The sequence below is a fragment of the Silurus aristotelis genome, assembly GCF_946808225.1.
Source record: "Silurus aristotelis genome assembly, chromosome: 2".
In the NCBI taxonomy this organism is placed as follows: Eukaryota; Metazoa; Chordata; class Actinopteri; order Siluriformes; family Siluridae; genus Silurus; species Silurus aristotelis.
Genome location: NC_139575.1, coordinates 24900658 through 24920249, shown reverse-complemented (window position 1 = coordinate 24920249; position 19592 = coordinate 24900658). Strand labels below are relative to the sequence as shown.

At 37.6% G+C, this 19592-nt stretch overlaps 3 protein-coding genes across 8 annotated transcripts in view; 2 read left to right on the top strand and 1 right to left on the bottom strand.

The window, feature by feature from the left end:
• The window catches only part of nav1b (neuron navigator 1b), a 78762-nt gene extending 72644 nt beyond the window's left edge, over window positions 1-6118 (top strand). For all 5 annotated transcript variants that reach the window (XM_083528705.1, XM_083528707.1, XM_083528706.1 and 2 more), the window contains 6 exons: window positions 26-180; window positions 280-351; window positions 549-745; window positions 1056-1174; window positions 1614-1811; window positions 2060-6118. In XM_083528705.1, the coding sequence (XP_083384831.1) occupies window positions 26-180; window positions 280-351; window positions 549-745; window positions 1056-1174; window positions 1614-1811; window positions 2060-2146 (828 nt within the window). In that variant the 3' untranslated portion in view covers window positions 2147-6118. The remainder of the gene's footprint in view (window positions 1-25; window positions 181-279; window positions 352-548; window positions 746-1055; window positions 1175-1613; window positions 1812-2059) is intronic.
• LOC310737330 (uncharacterized protein) overlaps window positions 1-19592 on the bottom strand; it is a gene marked incomplete at its 3' end in the record, with an annotated part of 188975 nt that overhangs the window by 147991 nt on the left and 21392 nt on the right. The window lies entirely within an intron of this gene.
• Window positions 6568-17119, top strand: mybphb (myosin binding protein Hb). 2 transcript variants are annotated; one of them, XM_083530308.1, is made up of 13 exons: window positions 6568-6841; window positions 9014-9076; window positions 9320-9454; window positions 10334-10501; window positions 12567-12655; window positions 12789-12984; window positions 13384-13523; window positions 13945-14104; window positions 14233-14369; window positions 14954-15140; window positions 15824-15856; window positions 16667-16706; window positions 16803-17119. In XM_083530308.1, the coding sequence occupies exons 1-11, from the start codon at window positions 6619-6621 to the stop codon at window positions 15853-15855; spliced, it is 1530 nt and encodes a 509-aa protein (XP_083386434.1). In that variant the 5' UTR covers window positions 6568-6618; the 3' UTR covers window position 15856; window positions 16667-16706; window positions 16803-17119. The 2 variants fall into 2 exon arrangements, with proteins under 2 accessions (XP_083386434.1, XP_083386435.1); XM_083530309.1 differs by lacking the exon at window positions 9014-9076.

The window sequence follows — 19592 nt, the reverse complement described above, 5'->3', positions numbered from 1 at the left end:
ATATATATATTTTTTTTATCTCCAGGATCTCCAACTCTACCTGTCTAACCTGGCAAATCAAATTGACCGGGAAACCAGCACAACTGAAATCCCACTGGTCGTCGTGCTTGATGATGTACATGATGCTGCATCTATCAGCGAATTAGTAAATGGTGCTTTAACATGTAAATATCACAAATGGTAAGTCAGTATAAACAGGTGTTAGTTAACCTCTTCTTTATTTCCTTTTTTTTTTTATATGCATGGATTTATTAACATCTATTCATATCCTTTGCTTAGTCCATATATTATAGGGACCACAAATCAGCCAGTGAAGATGACCCCTAACCACAGCCTGCACCTTAGTTTCAGGTGGGTGTCACCATTGGATCACCTTATAGAAAGAGCAAAAGCAAATATTTAAGAAAAAAAAAAACACAAAGTGTGAATCCTGATTTTTGTTAATCAGATTGCTTGTTTTTCAGCATTGGCTTCTGTTTTGGGTCAGCCAAGGCAGCATTCAATGTCAATTTCATTCTCTAATTTATCTGTTGCCTTTGACTTTGAAGGATGGTAATGTTCTCCAATAACGTGGAGCCAGCCAATGGCTTTCTAGTGCGCTACCTGCACAGGAAGCTAATGGAAGCGGAGGAGCCCAGAAGCCTGACAAATGAGGAACTCCTGCGGGTGCTAGATTGGGTTCCCAAGCTTTGGTACCACCTCCACGCTTTCCTGGAGAAGCACAGCACCTCTGACTTCCTTATTGGTAAGATTTTGGTGCTTACAAATCAGTTTTGATCACACAGAAGATTTCTAACAGGAACAGCCTTTTAAACGTATTGTCAGTCATTTCGAATTCAACACAAATGCTGGAGAATTGAAACAGTTTTGCAACCTAAAGACCCGCTGCTAATATACTCAATCACAATCAGACGGTCAACTTAAAAGACAGTCAGATTAACACTTTGCTTGTTCCATTTTTACATGGTACCACTTAAAAATCTATCATACAAAAAAATATTAAGTATGAAAGTTTTAACCTACAGTACATCTTATTATGGCTTTGGTTTTTCTAGGGCCGTGCTTTTTCCTGTCCTGTCCAGTGACCGTTGATGAGTTTCGCTGTTGGTTCATTGATCTGTGGAACCACTCAATCATTCCTTACCTGCAAGAGGGAGCCAAAGACGGTATTAAGGTGTGTCAGTTTGAAATGTCAAAGAAAATATTTTACAGTTGTCCGATTTGTTTTATTTTTATACAATTTATAAGCATAATGAGTGGAACATATAATCTCTATCAGATAGAAATATATCAAAAGCATTACTCTCTAATACATAGGTCTTGCCTATGCAGAGAATGTCAGTGATTCTACACAGACTGGTAGATAAAACACAGAGACATAAAATTGCAAATTAATGAGTGTACTCTACACTAGTGAAATAAATAATACACCACAAACATTGTAAATATCTATAGGTCGAAATATCTAAAATAATAATAATACATTTCACATTGTTCCATGCCATTTGCCATTTCTCGAGCTGTTTTAGCTCATTAAAATGGCAACCTCTGAAACATTTCTTCTATATTTAATCAGTATATACATATGTAATCAAAGTATTCTCCTGGCATAGGCACATGGTCAGAAGGCAGTGTGGGAGGACCCAGTGGAGTGGGTGCGGGATTCTCTTCCTTGGCCCTCTGCCCAGCAGGACCAGGCCAAGCTCTTCCATCTGCCTCCACCCAGCATGGGTGCAGCCAGCCCGAGTCAAGCTGGAGATGAGCGGCCCCACAAAGAAACCCCTCCTAGCTCAATGGATTCGGACCCACTGGTTAGTTACACCAATTTCTTTCTAACATTTTAAGTGAATTATGTTTTAGTGCGAATAGAATAAGCCACCGTTTAGTGCGACAGCTTAATGCAAGCACAGATAGTCTATATTTTGGACAGCATTGCATACTAGATGCTGTTCAAACATCTGAGCTAATTTCTTAACTTCAAGACCGTAGTGCTGCGATGTTTTATCTGATACACTGGTCTAACCATTTTCTCCTTACTGTCTTATAATTTTCATTGCAGATGGCAATGCTGCTAAAACTGCAGGAGGCAGCCAATTATATTGAATCACCAGAAAAAGAGGCAGATCCCAAACTGCCCACGCTATGAACACAAATATATACTGAGCCTTCACTGATCTGTTTCATCTCTCCAGTGGTTCGGACCAAACTCAGAGGTCCTAATGCAAACTCCTGAATTATATCTTCATTGTCATAAATTACTAAAAGGAATTATGTCAGTATTCTTCTAACAGAGAACATAAGTCTTTTTTTCTTGGTTGTTGGTTGACACACCTGGTTTTGCTTTCCTGTTTATATAATAATGTATGTACATTGCAAAAATATTTGTTATAAAACGTGTCATAAAAGCCAATAGATACTTTTAGTCACACACAAATAGGTACTTTTGTTACAAACAGAAATATATAATGCTTGTACCTGCAGATGATGTACATCCTACCGTTTACATACAGCATAATCAGTATATGTTTTTCTTTCCATGAGCATTTACTGTTCCACTGCTTCCCACAGTACAACTCAAGGAAGCAGGTGTTACATGCTAATTTGCTAGCATGCACAAACTGCATTCACCTCACAGCCTCTGAGGAAAACAGTGCATCCAATAGATTGCAGTGATCAAGCACATCTGCCTGGCCATTAACTTCAGTGATCGTCTACCCAATATCTAAACTGCATGCTGGAGCCTGTGATTGCTTTGAACTTTAGAAACACCTTGGGTTTCTTACATTCTTTTTATCCTGCCAGAGTGTCATTTTGGCAAAAAATTCAATGCCATAAAAAAAAAAAAAAGGCAAAGTTCTGGAAAGTATGCTATTCTGTCCCCTGTAGGGGGCAGTGTTTATCTCCAAATCTACATTGTCACACTACTGGCAATGTTTGGGAGTCAGCACTTCAACCGTACATAGCAAAGAGCATGGAGAGTGTTTGCAGTAGCTGAATGCTATTTCTGTAAGCTCTCTAACAGCATAACGTTTCTGTATTCTTTTTATGTAATAGTACTGTAGTAAGATTTTATTCGGCTTCGAAACTAAGCTCAGGGGGGGTGGGTAATCTCAGGCATTCAGATATGATCATTTGATATCGCTGTACTTTTGGTTAAAGGCTCTCTTGTAGCATATGGTGCAAATATCTCAAAATGCAAAAACCAAATACTCAAGTGTTGAGACCTGCTCAGACCTGCTCGGTACCAGCCATGAGTTCGGAGTAGGAGAGAAATGGCCCCTACTGCCCCTGCATTGAGAGCTTCTAAACGAGAATTCTAGAAAAACGTAGGATATTTTGATTTATTTGGTGCTATCACCCGCCTCTAGGAAAATACAAATTTTTCCATGCAGTGGTCTTATATTTATAGGTGCTTTATCTCAGTAAAATAGCCTTACGGTCTCATAGCATACAATGGCATCTTCATGAAGTAACTACCAGACACTTACTATCCATTTAATAACTTTACAGCACTCCTTTCTACTTTAAATGGCTGTGGCATGTCTTAAGATTATTCCTCATCCAATGTTACAATTAAAGCCTATCATAAGCATATCATAACAGTATTTTTCTGGTAATGAATCTAAAGGTGAAGTTGCGTGCTGCTTTATCAGAAGATCTGACTTTAGGCACTGTAGTTAAACTATGAGGCATGAACTTTGATACGCTTGGCTAGGAATGTACTGCGTAATCTAGAGGATGTTCAGTTGCTCAAAATTAGCAGTGGACCAGTAATTCCCCTCACCTTTGCCAGAAAACACAAAGCATATCAATATATGCATGTTTACAGGCAAAATCGATTTGAGTGGATCAGTTGAAAAATCTGCATCATTCCAAATGGTTTCTGCATTAATTATTATTTTTTGCCTTAAATACTGTACTTGTTTATGTTCATCCATGTAAATACTGTGGTGCTTTAAAGTTTAAAACACTTTCGAATTTTATTCTTATATTTATGCATTTTTACGGGAAAACCCAAGTACACAATACCTGTGAGTGGGAAAAGTGTGTGAACCTTTTGCTTTCAGTATTTGGCGCGACCCCTCCTGCAGTAAAATCTGAAATTTGGGCCCAAACTATGATGCTTCTAACACCATTTCTTTTTCTGTAAAAATGATACTGTGTTCATTTCTAGTGAGTTTAACAGTATAGTTCTATTTTTACTTTTCCATAATTGTAATGGACAGCAATGGTTTAAAATTTTCTCCCTTTGTACAAAATTTGTTCACTCTGGATTGTGCATAACATGGTCTTATTCTTAAAACCTAAAATGGTTACTAAAAACCATCAGAGTTGAATAGATCCCTGTTTTTTTTTTTAAATAAAACAGGGTGCTCACTCACACCTCATTGTCATTGGGTGGGCTGCAAACACAACTCTTAAATTCACTTTTAATTACTGTTAATCCCAGAGGTTCACATATGTTTGTCACTCACAGATATTTAATCATTTTCTTCAGTAAATGAATGACCAAGTATAATATTTTTGTCTCATTTGTTTAAATGGTTTTAAATTGGTCAACCCTAAGGACTTTCTTTATGATGTTTTAGGTGGTATTTGTGCAGAAAATTCTAAACGGTTCACAAACTTTCAAGCATCACAGTATGTCAGTGACAGAAATGTGAAAAAGGGTCTTAAAAAGGTCATATAGGATTTATCAGTAAAAGTGCCACAAAATCCTTTAGATAGGTATTATTTATATTCACATACAGTAAGATTGTCTATTTCTGAAGTTTCTTTGTGCTGCTATTCCCAACCTGCTTTGGGAGATTTTCATTTCATTATATCCCCTAGGCTTAAGTCCATAGAGTGGCTTTCTTTCCTTTAAAAAAGAGATTGGAGCACTTCAAGCCCCATTTATAATTTATTTTAAAAGGGTATAAGAAAAAGATTGGCCTTTGTAATCTAACAGTATTATTGGTAATCTAGCAACAAATTGAAATAAAGCTGGAAAAATATATGGCTTAATTTGCTTTTTACTTTGCTTCGATGCAACTGATGATTAAAAAAAAAAAAAAAAAGATAGTATTATTCGGCCATTAATTATACCTGTGCCTCATGTTTGCCCCTGTATGAAATGGGATGTTGGTAACAGAAGCCATTGGGCTCTGTCTGCATCACGTTTCTGGTTCATGTGCCTGTAACTGTGATGGCTGTGTTGTGTTGTGCCGTGTCTCCCTTAGGACTATTCAACAACTTACTGTTGACTTTGGCAAAGAGGGAAGATGATTGTGACGCTTTTGTTTGTTTTTTTTCTCTCTCTCTCTCTCTCTCTCTCTCTCTCTCTCTCTCTCTCTCTCTCTCTCTCCCTCTCTCTTAGCCCCTTTTACAAATGTTTTCAAATGCAGTACAATACTATATACTGTAGAAACTATACTACCTGCCCGAGTGGTGATCACTGTTGTTCATTTTGTTGAAGAATTTCGAGAGCATTATATTGGATGCAAAAAAAAAACCCAACCAAACAAAAAAACGAGATTTTTCTATGTTGCCAAAGTTTCACTACAAATATCCTTTGATGCATCAGATTTTTTGTGGAGTATAAGTTTGTTTTCATATGAAACAATGGGATATAATACAAGCCCTAGGTCACAAGTTGTTGAACAGTCCGCGAACCATGCAATGCTTGATATTGATTCGAAATGAAAATAGTCTACTATCAAAGGTATGGTAACTAATGTAACTTGCAATGTGCAATAGATGTGCAATGGGTTTCTAAATGTTGTAAAAGCATGTCACCTTTGTGTGAAAAAGAATTTGGAAATGGTCAACCTAATGACTGACCATTATAATAGGATATAGCCTTCTTGTTTGTAACTCTCCCCAGATAATTGTTAACAACAAATTTTTTTTTTGTACATAATGTCATAATTGTATACATTGTAAATAGCCAAGTCATTTGCGACAACAATCATTTAGGATCAGAAATCTAGTAGAGACGTGGCTTGCAAAGGAGAAGCTGTTTGTTTGGAGTGGCCCTGTAAACCTGTGGGGAACCGGCATGCTTTCAGAGCTCTCTGCATAACCACGAGTCCAACGTTATTCATCTGCCATAATAAAACCACACCATGTTCTTTAACCTGTTTATGCGTTCTTCTATTCTATGTATGCATTCAGTATAGCAGAATATATATATATATATATATATATATATATATATATATATATATATATATATATATATATATATATATATATATATATTGCATTTTATAATTTCTAAATTTGAAAAATACTTATTTTGTATTGAGTTTAGTTTATTTATTGAGTTCTCATTTATTGATTTTTTTATTACAATGAAGTCACTTTATACTGATACTTTACAGTAGATCCCGTGTATCCATTAATGTGAAACCTGTGCAGGATCCCGGCTTCCTTTCCTGGCGCGTGAGACTCCATGCACGTGCAGTGGCTCTCCGCGCGCCCCCTTTTATTACCTCATGACGTAAAATCGCATGCAGTGGGCGGGGCTATTATAGCGCTCCCTCCGCTCACACGCGCGCGCGCTCTATATAAAAAGCCGCCCCCATTCCGAAGCGCAGTCGAAGTTACCCAGAGGAATCTTTCTTGCGCAAGACCATGCCGGCCAAGCCAGCACCCATTAAGAAAGGGGTTAAGGTGGCGAAGAAGGAGGCGCCGCCGGCCAAGCCTGAACCTGCACCTGCACCTCCGGCTGTAGAACCACCTGCAGAAGTTCCTCCAGCTGAAGCTCCACCTGCAGAAGCTCCTCCAGCTGAAGCTCCACCTGCCGTGGCCCCTGCACCAGCTGAGGCAGCTCCAGCACCGGAGGTGCCCAAAGACGGTACTGTTTAGGGTTCTGAAAACGACAACCTTAAACTTCCCACTTTCCCCTAGCCTCTAAAACAAACAAACAAACAAACCAAAAACTTCCTTTTATTTTAAAATACATTAATATGAAAAGTGGATTAAATGTAGTCCTCGTCGAGCATGTTGTGAAGCGCGAGGGGTGTTCACTGACTCTCTAATCTATTCCTGAGATGTATTTTTAAACTAATTTTAAAACTAGAACTTAGACAGCTTTTAGGTTCACAGCTGTTTGCTGGAGCCCATTGAAATAGCAGACAGACCAACTGTTTGAGAAACAGGACGCTTATTTTTGCTATTTTAACTGTGCTTTAAGAAGCACTGCAAGGAATTATGGACATTGTGCTGGACATGTCCGGCATCTACAGCTGAAAACAGCTGATCGCTTATGGTGGAATATTTCAGGACTTTCTCAGGAATCTGGAACTCAGTCCTGCTCAAATAATCCTCTTGTTATGCTCAGATTTCTAAATATATATATATATATATATATATATATATATATATATATATATATATATATATATATATATATATATATATATATATAAGTACATATACACTTATGTATCTGTACATAAATATAAATATTTTGTTACAAGTGCATTTAAATCAATAGTTGCTTTGTCAGTAAAATCTCTAGAGTTATATTCAGAGTAGTGACTTATTATTTTGATGTCAATCTGGTCATTAAAAAAACATCGTACGTATTAATTAAGCAGTCCAATTCTTAATTTGGCCCTGGGGGGTTTCTGACACCTCAGAGAAGCTTTAGGTGTAAACCTAAACCCTGACCAGATCATCAGGGTCTAGTTTGTCTGTGCCATAAATACCCTCCTTCTTCTTAAGCACAATAAATCTCCGCATGTAAAACAGTCTATAACATTACATACGACACATTTTTATCAAGCTGCTAAATGTACTCACTCAGTTAAGAAGCTGCGATTTCATTTAACGTCTTTTTCTTGCACGTGTCCACTTCTAAAACAAGTAGCATTTCCAGGACTAACCTTATTATTATACACAAAAATCCCGTCTGAAGTCATATTTTTCATTTCATGTTTTGTCGGTCTACACGTTTCATTTATGTGCATAACATTTTGGCATTATGCACTTACGTTAGTGGTTCATGTCACGTTCAAAGCTTCGAAGGTGTTTTTGTTTTAATCACATCTGGATGTAATATCTAATATTGATCAATAAGCTGCTGCTGCTGCTGATAAAAGCCCAATTCTTTTTTTTTTTTTTTTTTTTTTAAACCAGAATTCAGTTTGTTTCTGCAGGCTTTATGTTCTCAACTCCAGTCCTGTGGAGATCCTGGGGGTTCAGCTTTTCCATTTCTGTCACGTCTTGTCTAACACATGATAGGATGTCGATGATAAACGATGATGAGTTGGATCTTGTGCACAGGACTGGAGGTCATAACACCTAGGCTTGTGTTTCACAGTCCAGTTTTTACAGATAGTTTATTATTTTTCGACTGAACATATGAGATGTTGAGTGTTAACACATACATAAATCAGGTGTGAGAGCAGCCTATAAAAACTGGATTGGGAAACATTGTCTTTTAGGCTTTTAAGCACTGTTGCCATTTGTCCAGCATTGAAAAGCATTCCTTTGCTCCATCTGTGTTTGTAATCAGCTGATGCTGCTTCTGGCCAGGAAGATGCTGCACCTGCTAGAGGAGAGGCTTCTTCTGATAGCAACATGCTATATAAGCACGGTGCTTTTCAGACTGTGTAAGAAGATCACGAGTGAAAGCTCAAATGTCAAATGTGCCAAATGCCAGGTTGTTCCTAATACTCTGTCTTTGTATGGTATTATCCATACAGAAGGCTTGCAGTGAGGACAATATTCACCTCAAAGTTAGTGAACATCCCTAAAATGATATAATTGTAATTTTATCTGTGATGTTACCGAATTGGGCTGTATCCTGGACAAACGATTGGTTATATAAATGTAAAAGCAAATTTTTTACCTTATTCTTCATTTCAAAGCATACTCCAAATTTGAATCGCCTGCCACAGGTGTGTTGGGAGAACAGAATTGTATACTGTTTAAAAAGTCTATAAGAACTCAAGCCTCATTCTGAAGGAAATTCTGCTTGCTATCTGCTGCTTCTAATAAAGCCTTGCTTATTTAAAAACAGCCCCTGCTGCTGAAGCTCCACCAGCTGAGGAGATTAAAGCTCCTACACCCCCTCCTCCTGCAGGTAAATCATGTGCTTTCTGCTGTTCTACCTCGTTATACGCTACTGTGGATGTTTGGTGTGATTTTTCCTGTGGATTGGCTCAGCATAAGCGTGTGCGTGTGTGTGTTTATGAATTGGTGTCCCATCCATGGTATAATGCTGCCTCACATTTAGTGTTCCTAAGATAGGCTGAACAAGTTCAAGCCATTACTAATGATCAATAAATGGAAAAGGTTTGTAATTTTGAACTGCATCTTCTCCCAGAACCCACCAGCGAGCCTCTGGAGCTGGTTGTTGAGGATATCAATGATGTTTCGGTCACCATCCAGTGGAGACCTCCCGCTAACATTGGGAATGCTGGCTTGGATGGATACACCGTGGAATGCTGCAAGGAAGGAAGTAAGTTATTGGAAAATATGTTCACACTACGAAATGTAGTATGCGAACACAAGACCTATCAGGTCGAGTACAGCATACAAGAGCTGGATGTAAATCTGCAATTCCAATCTTCACATTTGCAGTGCATAAGATTCTTAGCGTATTTGAAAGGCACAAGAAACATTTCGCTGATTGTTTGAAGTGCTGTGTACCACCACACTCTTTATGCAGTAAAGAGAAGATCATAACATACAGGTTCACTGGTTGGTCAGACTTCTCAGTTGCACCTGTCCTCAAAGTGTCACCACTAGATTTATAACCACACCTATCTCATTGCCCTATAAGGAGTGTGGCATTTCTAGCAGTAGCAATATCTTGGGGATGTCTTGCAGAGTGCATCTTTTGTGCAGAAACAGATTTCAATGTTTAAAGCTGCTGCATTAAAACATTAGTGATGAGTGAAAATATAAATAAAACTTACACTTAATGTATTTAGTGAAGGTGCATTTGGGTGGTGTAGGACAAAGCAGAGTAGTCATACTCTAATATAAAATAGTATTTATAAATAATAATTGATGAAACTATACAGTGTGAAATGTACCCCAGTAGCATTTATGCTGATGTTCTCAAGCGTAATTACATATTAAGGAGGCACGTACAACCTTATTGACACCTTATCCGATGAAAACTTTTGAAATTGTTTTTATATCAGTCTTTCATTGCAATATTTTTAAAATTGCTCTTAGCTTTCAGTAAATAAAATAGGAAGTGTGTCTTGGTCATTTCCACCTTGATTTCATTATACACTACTTCTGAAAAAAAAACTGTCTATATTTATATGCAGGTTTATGCATCTGTAGTATTGATCTGATTTGTACTTTTTTACTATTTTTCTTATAGCTGGTGAGTGGAAGGCTGTTAATGAGGCGCTCACTGTTTCCTGCCGTTATGTCATTAAGAACCAGACCACTGGTGACCGTCTCAACATAAGGGTGGTGGCTGTGAACGCTGGTGGTCGAAGCCCCCCTGCCACTTTACCTGATGCCGTTCTGGTCAGAGAAGTTGTTGGTAAGTGCTTGTTCCTTGGCCAAGAAATTTAACTTTTGCTACCACTGAAAGAAATCTAGGTTGAGAGGTGTTGTGAGGTACTGGATGTATATTTGTATGATCTATACATGTTCTTTTCACATTTGTATAGCATAAGCTTTCCAAAAGACATAAAACTCCCAGTGTGTATTGGGCAAATTACATGTCTGCCATGCATAAGTTGTTTATAGTTAAAAGATTTTACAGGTGTAGTAGACCTTGGTTACAGAATGTTCGAAACCCCTTGGTGTAAAGGTGCATCTTGCTGACATGTTTGGCTCAGGCTTACTGATGGGGTTGTCTTACAAACTTGAATCAAGTATGTTGTTAATCACACTATGTGGCTTCCACACCACCAGAATCATGTTTGGTGCCAGAAAAATATCTGGTTGTGCATACCCCCCCCCCCCCCACCACCACCACCCACAAACACACACACAAACAAGTACAGGACATTTAATAGGAGAATAATATGCAGATTGACCATGCAATAAAATTAACCTAATGAAAGAAATCATATATGCAGAATGGGATGCGCAGCTATATTGGAAGGTAGTTTGATTCCAGACTATGCCCTTTTTTGGTGTAGGGGGTATACAGTGGTGGGTTTGTAGCTAACACCGGCAAGGCATAATTGAAGAAGGCAGGCATCTTACCAATTAGGTCCACAATTTAAGTAGGACAATCCCAGACACAAATCATTGGAAAATTGCTGGGAAGTGTTTTCATTAACACGGATTACATGGAGAAGGTTTTGCATGGCTTGGACAGGCTACATTCTGTAACGGTGTCAGGCTACTTTCCCCCAAGAGCGATGGTGACAAATGTCATGCGTAGGGGGTGGGTGACATTCCCATGTCTTCTCACACTGTGTCACAGCTGAGGGCATCTTAGGGTAGTGTTTGCCAGGGACAATGTATTTATCTGGAAACAGGCCATGGATTTGGGAAGACAGAAAAACCCCACTGACACAGGTGGTCATGTAGCTCATGTGAAGATTTTTGAAGAATTATATGCGTATAGTTATACTTGCTAGCAGCAATCTGCCAACAAACACCAGTGATTCCAGTAAATATCGGTTTACACTCAAACTTTATGACTGCATGTGTGGTCTTGTTGGCACTGTAAGTGCAAAAGGGAAATAAGCGTGCTCCTGCTGAGGTGATATTTACACATTGCCAAGCCTTAAAAACTATATCTGTCGAACCAGTTTTCTTTGATCTCTAAAACGATTTTGTTTATAAATTAAACCTTCTTTTCTTTTTTTTCCTATACTGGCTCCTGGAGCCTGGTGTTTTGGTTACACGATGTAACTCAAGCTCTCCATCATACATCATAAGAGGGTAGGATGTGTCAGACTGGCCTATTTACAGCTGTGATGAGATGAACAGGCCTGCGGTCAGCATGGCCCAAAGTAGATTTGTACTAGAGTTTTAAGATAAGTTAAAAGATTAGTGTTGCAGAAGACAAGGCTCATGAGTGTTTGTTTTATCTTACCCTTTTAATATGAGGTTTTATCTGATTTGTGTAAAGCAAATACACCATAAAATTATTCAAAGAACAGGTTCAGATACATTTAAGCCCATTAGCATGTGTGGCTCTTAAAGCTTAAAGGCTAGCAGTCTAATTTTAACTCTGAAGGCCTGGACCGTAAAGGTTTGAATTGCTTAAATAAAGGTAGAATATCACTTTTATAATTGATTATTTAGATTGTGGACAACAAATTAACAGGACAAATTAGAATAATATATATACAAATCTAAAATAATTTTTTTTTTTTTTTTTTGCTGTATGCAGGGGAGCTATGGTCTGTGAAGAGTTTTAAATTCTCCCCATTTAAACATGCTTGTGAGATGTGTTTTAATGGGTATGTACATTTAATCCAGTGATCGACAGATATCCCTTGTAGGGTGTGTTTCCCCCTCTCACCCAGTGCTCCAGGAATATGCTGCAGATCCACTGCAATCCTGACAATGTCAGCCCAAGTGTAACTAAATCGAAAAGAATGATGTAATCTCTTTGTAATTTTGCTTCTTTTCCCCTATAGATCGCCCCAAGATTCGCCTGCCACGTTTCCTCAAGCAACGCTATGTGCTGAAAGTTGGAGAGAAAGTCAACATTCTCGTCCCATTCAGTGTATGTGAGCCTTAAATCTTCATAGGAGTTTTATATAGTAGCATGTTTAGAAACAATAAGAGTTTGTAGTTGTTCTCCAGCCTTTAACATTTTACCATTAAATTTAGGGTCTTTTTTTTTTTTTTTTTTACAGGGCAAACCCCAGCCTGCTGTCTCCTGGACAAAGGATGGACAGCCCATTGACACCAAAAGAGTAAACATCCGCAACAGTGAAAGGGACAGCATCTTTTTCATCCGTGCTGCTGAGCGAGCTGACTCCGGTGTCTATGAGATGTGTGTTAAAGTGGACAGCTTTGAAGACAAAGCCCAGCTGACTCTGCAGATTATTGGTGAGCTTAGCGACTTAACATCATGATCAACGATCTACACAGTAAACCTCCTGTGTTTTTTCCCTGAGATTCATAGGCTATTGATGAAGCTATTGATGGTTTGATTATGTTTTCAAGAAATTGTAGAAAACTGGCGAATAATATTTCAACAGTTTGGTGAGACATTTTTAACACATTAAGTTAAATAAAACATAGCAAACGCTAAGTCCATACCCGAAGGTTAACCCATTCCTGGATCCAACGGGTCTATTCATGTGTGCATGTGAAATTTTTCTGCATGTTTTAAGTTTACCAAATGATGCAAACTTATGATGAAAGGTTATGTCTTTTAAAGGGTGTGCTATCACTTTGTCAATGTTTTGGCTTTTTCAACATGAAACTGTTTATGCTGCATCACAGAACTGCCAGGTCCACCAGCAAGTGTAAAGATTGTAGATTCCTGGGGGTTCAATGTTGCATTGGAATGGACCGAGCCCAGGGATAATGGAAACACAACTATCACTGGCTACACAGTGCAGAAGGCTGACAAAAAGACTGGGGTAAGGGTGTCTCCTTATTTAAATAAATAATATGCCCACTATAATCAAATAGATTCAATGTTTTGGTTGTAGTTGCATTTTATCGTATGCATAGAAATCGACAGTGCAAACACTGTCGATTTATATGCATACGATAAAATGCAACTACTATAAAATATAAAATGCATACTCTTTCATTTATTTAATGAATGTAAATTCAAGGACTGCAATGGCTGATTTGAGTTTATTTTATTAATTCAATACAAATCTTGATAAACTGATTTAGTTTTTTTTTTTTTTATCCAACTATTTGAGTTGTGAACCACATTGACAGGACAAGTCAGTGTGTTCAATACTACACTATTGACTATTTAAAAATATTTGACTTATTATGCTTAACAATAATTGGTACTTACACAGTATTGCTGTTTCCTTTCTGTAGGACTGGTTCACAGTGCTGGAACACTATCACAGGCTGAATGCCACTATCTCAGACCTGATCATGGGAAATACTTATTCTTTTAGGGTGTTCACTGAGAACAAGTGTGGAATCAGCAAGGATGCCACTGTTGCAAAGGCCTCTACCACCATCCAAAAGATAGGTAAAACAAAACTTGGTGTCCATTCGTCCATCGTTTTGCTCTCTGGGAAGTTGAACTTGAATGAGGTAAATAAGGTGAAAGATGTCTGAATTATTATGATTTTTTTTTTTTATTTGTTTTGCAATTAGGTATTGACTATAAACCACCAGAATTCAAGGAGCATAACTTCAGCGAGGCCCCCAAGTTCACCACTAACATGCCAGATCGCTGCGCCACTGTGGGCTACACCACCAAGCTGTTGTGCTCCGTCAGAGGATTCCCTAAGGCATGTCAGCTTATTTCAACCTTACTGCTTTAATTTAAATTTGTCTGGCTATAGTACATTGTTCAAGCAAGTCAATGCAGAAGTTAGTGGTGATTTTACCATAGTCAAAAATTTGTTTGGGCAATTATAGATATGTTTGTTAATGTAGTGTGATGCACAGGTAGCAGTAACCCTTCACTGTATTAAAGTTAGCCATTTGATTGTTAGTTTGACTGCCCACAGGGAGCTGGTAGCCAGCTTATCTTAGCTGATAGTGAAAGCATTTAGGATAGAAATGTATTAGAATACAGTAACACTGGCAGGAACTGGATGAGTGTCATTGTTGCTTGTGTTCAAGAGAGGCCCCTGACATTGATCCTGCTATTTAACACCCAAGACCACTTAGTGAGTATACAGGAATACATAATAGGGCTCTTGGAACTGTGTGACTTGAATTAATCCATCAACAAGCTATAAACAAATGATATGTTCCAGTGTCATATTACATTAAGAGATAACGTTGATAAACCTTGTATTTCTGCACGGGAAAGAGTATAGACTAAACCACTAATTTTCCTTCACATCTCCACTTCATCTGTCTGCAGCCCAAGATTCAGTGGATGAAGAACCAGATGATCATTGGTGATGATCCTAAGTACAGGCAACTAAACAACCAGGGCATCTGCTCTCTGGAGATCCGCAAGCCCGGTAACTTTGATGGCGGTGTGTACATTTGCAAGGCCATCAATGAACATGGTGAGGCGCATGTCTCCTGCAAGCTGGAGGTCAAACGTAAGTGAACAATGGGACACTAAGTGTAACAGTCGTTAATAAACAATGCAGCGCTTCTTTTTTAGCATAGTGTCTGAGGTTAATGTATGTCTACAGCTGACAAAACAAATAGCGACTGCACTCACTTTGATGGTTCTTTTTTTGCTTTAACACAAATGCAACGTTTGTCAGTTTTATGATCTTCTATATAGTATATAATGAATTTAATGTATCAAGCAATATATTACATCATTCAGATCACATGTTAATATTAATTCATTTACTGATTAACAAGAGATTAACAAATGAACAACTTTTTTATTAAAAATATTTGGAGAAGTCCCAAGTATCAATGCTTAGTAACGGAATATTTTCTACCGTGAGAAGTGTGCTCAGCTTTGCACGTTCTGGTCTCCTGGTAACATGACAAGCTGCATTTTTTTTCTCGTTTAACTTTACTATTAAATTAAGAGAAGTGTCTGTGATTGAGCAATTGCTTAAATATGCTATAAGTCATAACAGGAATTAGCTGATAAACTATTAGCATATTAACATTTAATAATAGGAAAATAATCCCATTCAGGTTTTAGCAGTAACTCTATTTTTGCATCAGACCGTATCAGCTAACCAAGTAGTGGTTTATTTTTCTTTTAACATGTCCGTGTGTACTTAGCGTAACATTGAATGTTTTTTGTCCTCTACAGAAGCAATACATCCCGATGCTGCTAAGAAATAAGGTAAAGAGTCATATTCATGTTGGTTGGTGTGGTTTAGATCAATGTTCGTGCTTTTACTTAGGCGCATAATATCTCACATACATTATTAGATATACTCTATCCCTTGTCGCTTTGTCACTAATTGGATAATAAATCCTGATCAATTCATCTTCTACTGTGAGCATTTATTATTGGTATTTCAAGATGCACCCTCAAGGGACTAATATTTGTCTGGCCATAATAGGCTGAGGTGTTCCAGAAGTAATTTGGAGTCCTAAGTACTTTACATCTATTTGGGTCTTGACAACTGTCTCTCCTCTGACCCCATCCCCCATGTGCTGACCTTCTATGGTGGGTGCTAAATTTGGAGAGCGCGTACTCTGCTGCTGCACAGTTCGAAGTTCTACCGCTATGTAAATTAAATCTGGTGTGGCTCCATATGTGTACAACGGGAAAGGAAATCACATTTCCCTGACTCATCACCCAGTTCCCCATTAGGCCCCAGGGAGCTTGCCATTACTTGTTGAAGACCTCACGCTAATAAACTCTTTCTGCCTACGTTCACTGCGGGAAAATTAAGATTCTCTGCGAGGGAGGAATCACGGTGGTTTCTTATGTTTACGGAGTGAATATTGTGTTGGATTGTTAATGTGTATGCAATTGCTTTAAAAGCTAGTCAAAATGAGTAAATAAATAAAAGTAGTCTCTATTAGTGTTTTGTTTATAGCTGTTGAGACAAAAGGTGAACCCCTTCACAATATGTTACTTCAGCTGTCATAATTATTACTAGAAGCCATTTACACCTGTTTTATATTTCTACATTTGTTCCAGTCCCAAATTAGAAGCAGCAGGATCACAGTTTGTTTAAACGGTAAGGCCACATGTGCGTGCTCACTCTAGAGTATATATGATGATTTGTTATTAAATGTAGTCCGTTATAAGGTTTTATTCTTTTTTTTTTTTTAAGGCTTTTGAAGACAACGGTTGCTGACGCAAAAAGGAAAAAAAAACATGAACTGTACATATAAAGGAAATAACCAAGGACATTCAGCGTCTTTTTCTTATGTAACATTTCGACTTCCAAATAGAGCACTATTACATAGGTACATCATCCACTGCCTATGGTTGAGACAACTGTTTATTTGTTTCTATTTATGTATGTATCTTCTGATACCTGCCACTGTCCTTATGTTGAAGACTGATCAAGTGTTTTCCCATTGAAGGGATCACCTGCAGAAAGAAGGAAACGTTTCAGTGTTTGTTAAAATAAATTCATGCCTCCAATTTGTTCTCACTGTTTATTTTTTTTCCCTATTATTTTTTTAAAGAAATCATGGTGATCATACTCAAAGTACCATTGTAATAGTTGTTCCAGTTATTATTGAGTTATTATAAGGCTATGTATTTAATACAAATGAATTCATTTGTTTATTATGGCTGACACAAATCGTACAGAAAGTTTTATTTCCAGTCTAAAGCTCACTATATTAATACCACGTTTATTTCAGTTCTATTTTTTTTTTTCTTTTCTAGTTTTATAAATCTAGGAAAAGCAGTTATGATATAAAAAACATGATTTATGGTTGGCAAGCCGTTTTAATTTTTAAATGACTTTTTAACAGGTTTAAGTTCTGTGAGTTTAAAACATTTGGAGTAAAAACCTTACAAGAGCATAAATATTATAGTACATATCTGCCTAATGTGTTTAACATTGCAAAATTAAAATGTAATATTTGAATAGTGCAAAATGCATATACACTGAAAGTTGTGCCTGGCTGCAAAATGTTTTATTCCTCTGGCTTGATTGACTTGGTGTGTAACAGAACGAAAGAGCAGTGAAACGGAACATGTAGCATATCTGGGAAGATGGATTATTACCAAAACGTAGAAGCCATTGTAACAAACAAGGATTGAGGATCACTTCAAGCTCTGCACACAGACAACCTTGGACTGAGCAAAGCCATGAACGGAAATAGAGTCGCTGTGCCGCATAGCACATGGATGCCAAACATACAGTCTTCATTGGTACTTAATGCCAGTCGCAAATGGCACTATGCATGACGTCCATTATCACAACTTCCTAGAGAGTCAGGCATACTGTTACAAGATGTTTGTCATTTATGGGACAAACTATTCTCCCTACTTCTTATAACAGCATTCTGTATTACACAAATATTTAAGCAAGTGCTAACAAGCACATTGACAAAGACTTCATTTTAAAATGATAGTTCAAGTATGTGTACTAAAATGTCTACAGTGAGTAATGTCTGTAGGAAAAAAGAAATTATTTGAACCTAAAATACAAGACATTTTTATTTAGGCCATCTAGCCAAAATCGTCTTTTCTCCACAAAATGATTTATGCATTTCTTCATGACCTTCTTCATTGATTCTGGACTGTGGGTTTACACACAGGTCTTAGTAAAGTCAACTGCTGATGTAGTTCATCCCAAAGGTTTTCAGTAGGTTTGAGATCAGGATCTTCCACTCCAGCCCATGTAAACCATATACAGTATCTTCATGAGCTGACAAAACTTAATGCTTAATGCTATCAAAAGACATTCAATACAATTGTGTTTTACAAAACAAAAAAATTTGTAAATTGGTTTTCAGAAGACATACAGTATTACAGTTTATTATTTATTAACATAAGCACTATTATCACCTTCGCGATATGACGTTTTCAGCACCTCGTCTTTTAATGATTCATTTTCAAAAATAGATACGTCCACAATCGTTCCACTTCAATGAAGGACCCCAAGCTGAAGAAAGTATATCAATTGTATATGGAAGAATTTATTCACAGCTACCAGGGTAAGTTAAGGGTCAGTTACATTAGGATTGATAATGTGTAGCAGGTTATATAGTTTATTGAAATTGTGTGTGTATGGTGTACTTTGTAACAAGATAAAAAAAAAAAAAAAGAATAGGGGACTGGTGAAAAACAATATAATTTTGCCATTGTTAGCTAGCTATATGTATAGAGGTAAGATAACACTCACAGCAAGAAAGACATGTTTTAGTGACTGATGTAGGCAAGACTGGCAACATGTCAGTAACAGCTATATGAGAAAAAATGAACAGCTACACAAAATTTACATTAGACTCAAACCAGGTTGTTTTAAGAGTCTATCAAATTAGCCACTGCATTTTCTTATTTTCTCTAAGGATTTGATCATAAAAGGTGTTTGACTCTGCTATTTGACTCCTGCTGGTGTTATGTTCAGCTATTTTATGAGTTGCTTAGTAGCTCCTAGTTTTATAATCACAAATGACTGTAAAAGACGGTAGAAAGATCATTACTCATAATCTTACACTCCAATGCTCATGTTAGTTCTCACTCTTCAGTGTTCTGTATTGTTTAAAGAATATAATCACAGTCTTAATATCACCCAAATGAGGATGGGTTCCCATTTCGAGTCTGGATCCTCTCAAGGTTTCTTCCTCATAACATCTAATGGAGTTTTTCCTTGACAAAGTCACCACGGCTGCTCATCAGGGATAAAGACACCATTCACCTTAACTGTTAAATTCTGTATTCTGTAAAGCTGCTTTAGGACAATGTCTGTTGTGAAAAGCGCTATAGAAATAAACTTGACTTGACTTGACTTGGGTCTTGTCATTGTTATAGCGTGAAGGCTACTTAGGGCAGCAGAAACCTATTGCATGTACTGTGTGCTGCAGGCTGTGTGATACTGCACAGCAGGTGGCACTGCAATAACACCAGCAAGTTAGCCTTCTTGCAGCAACTCGTTTGT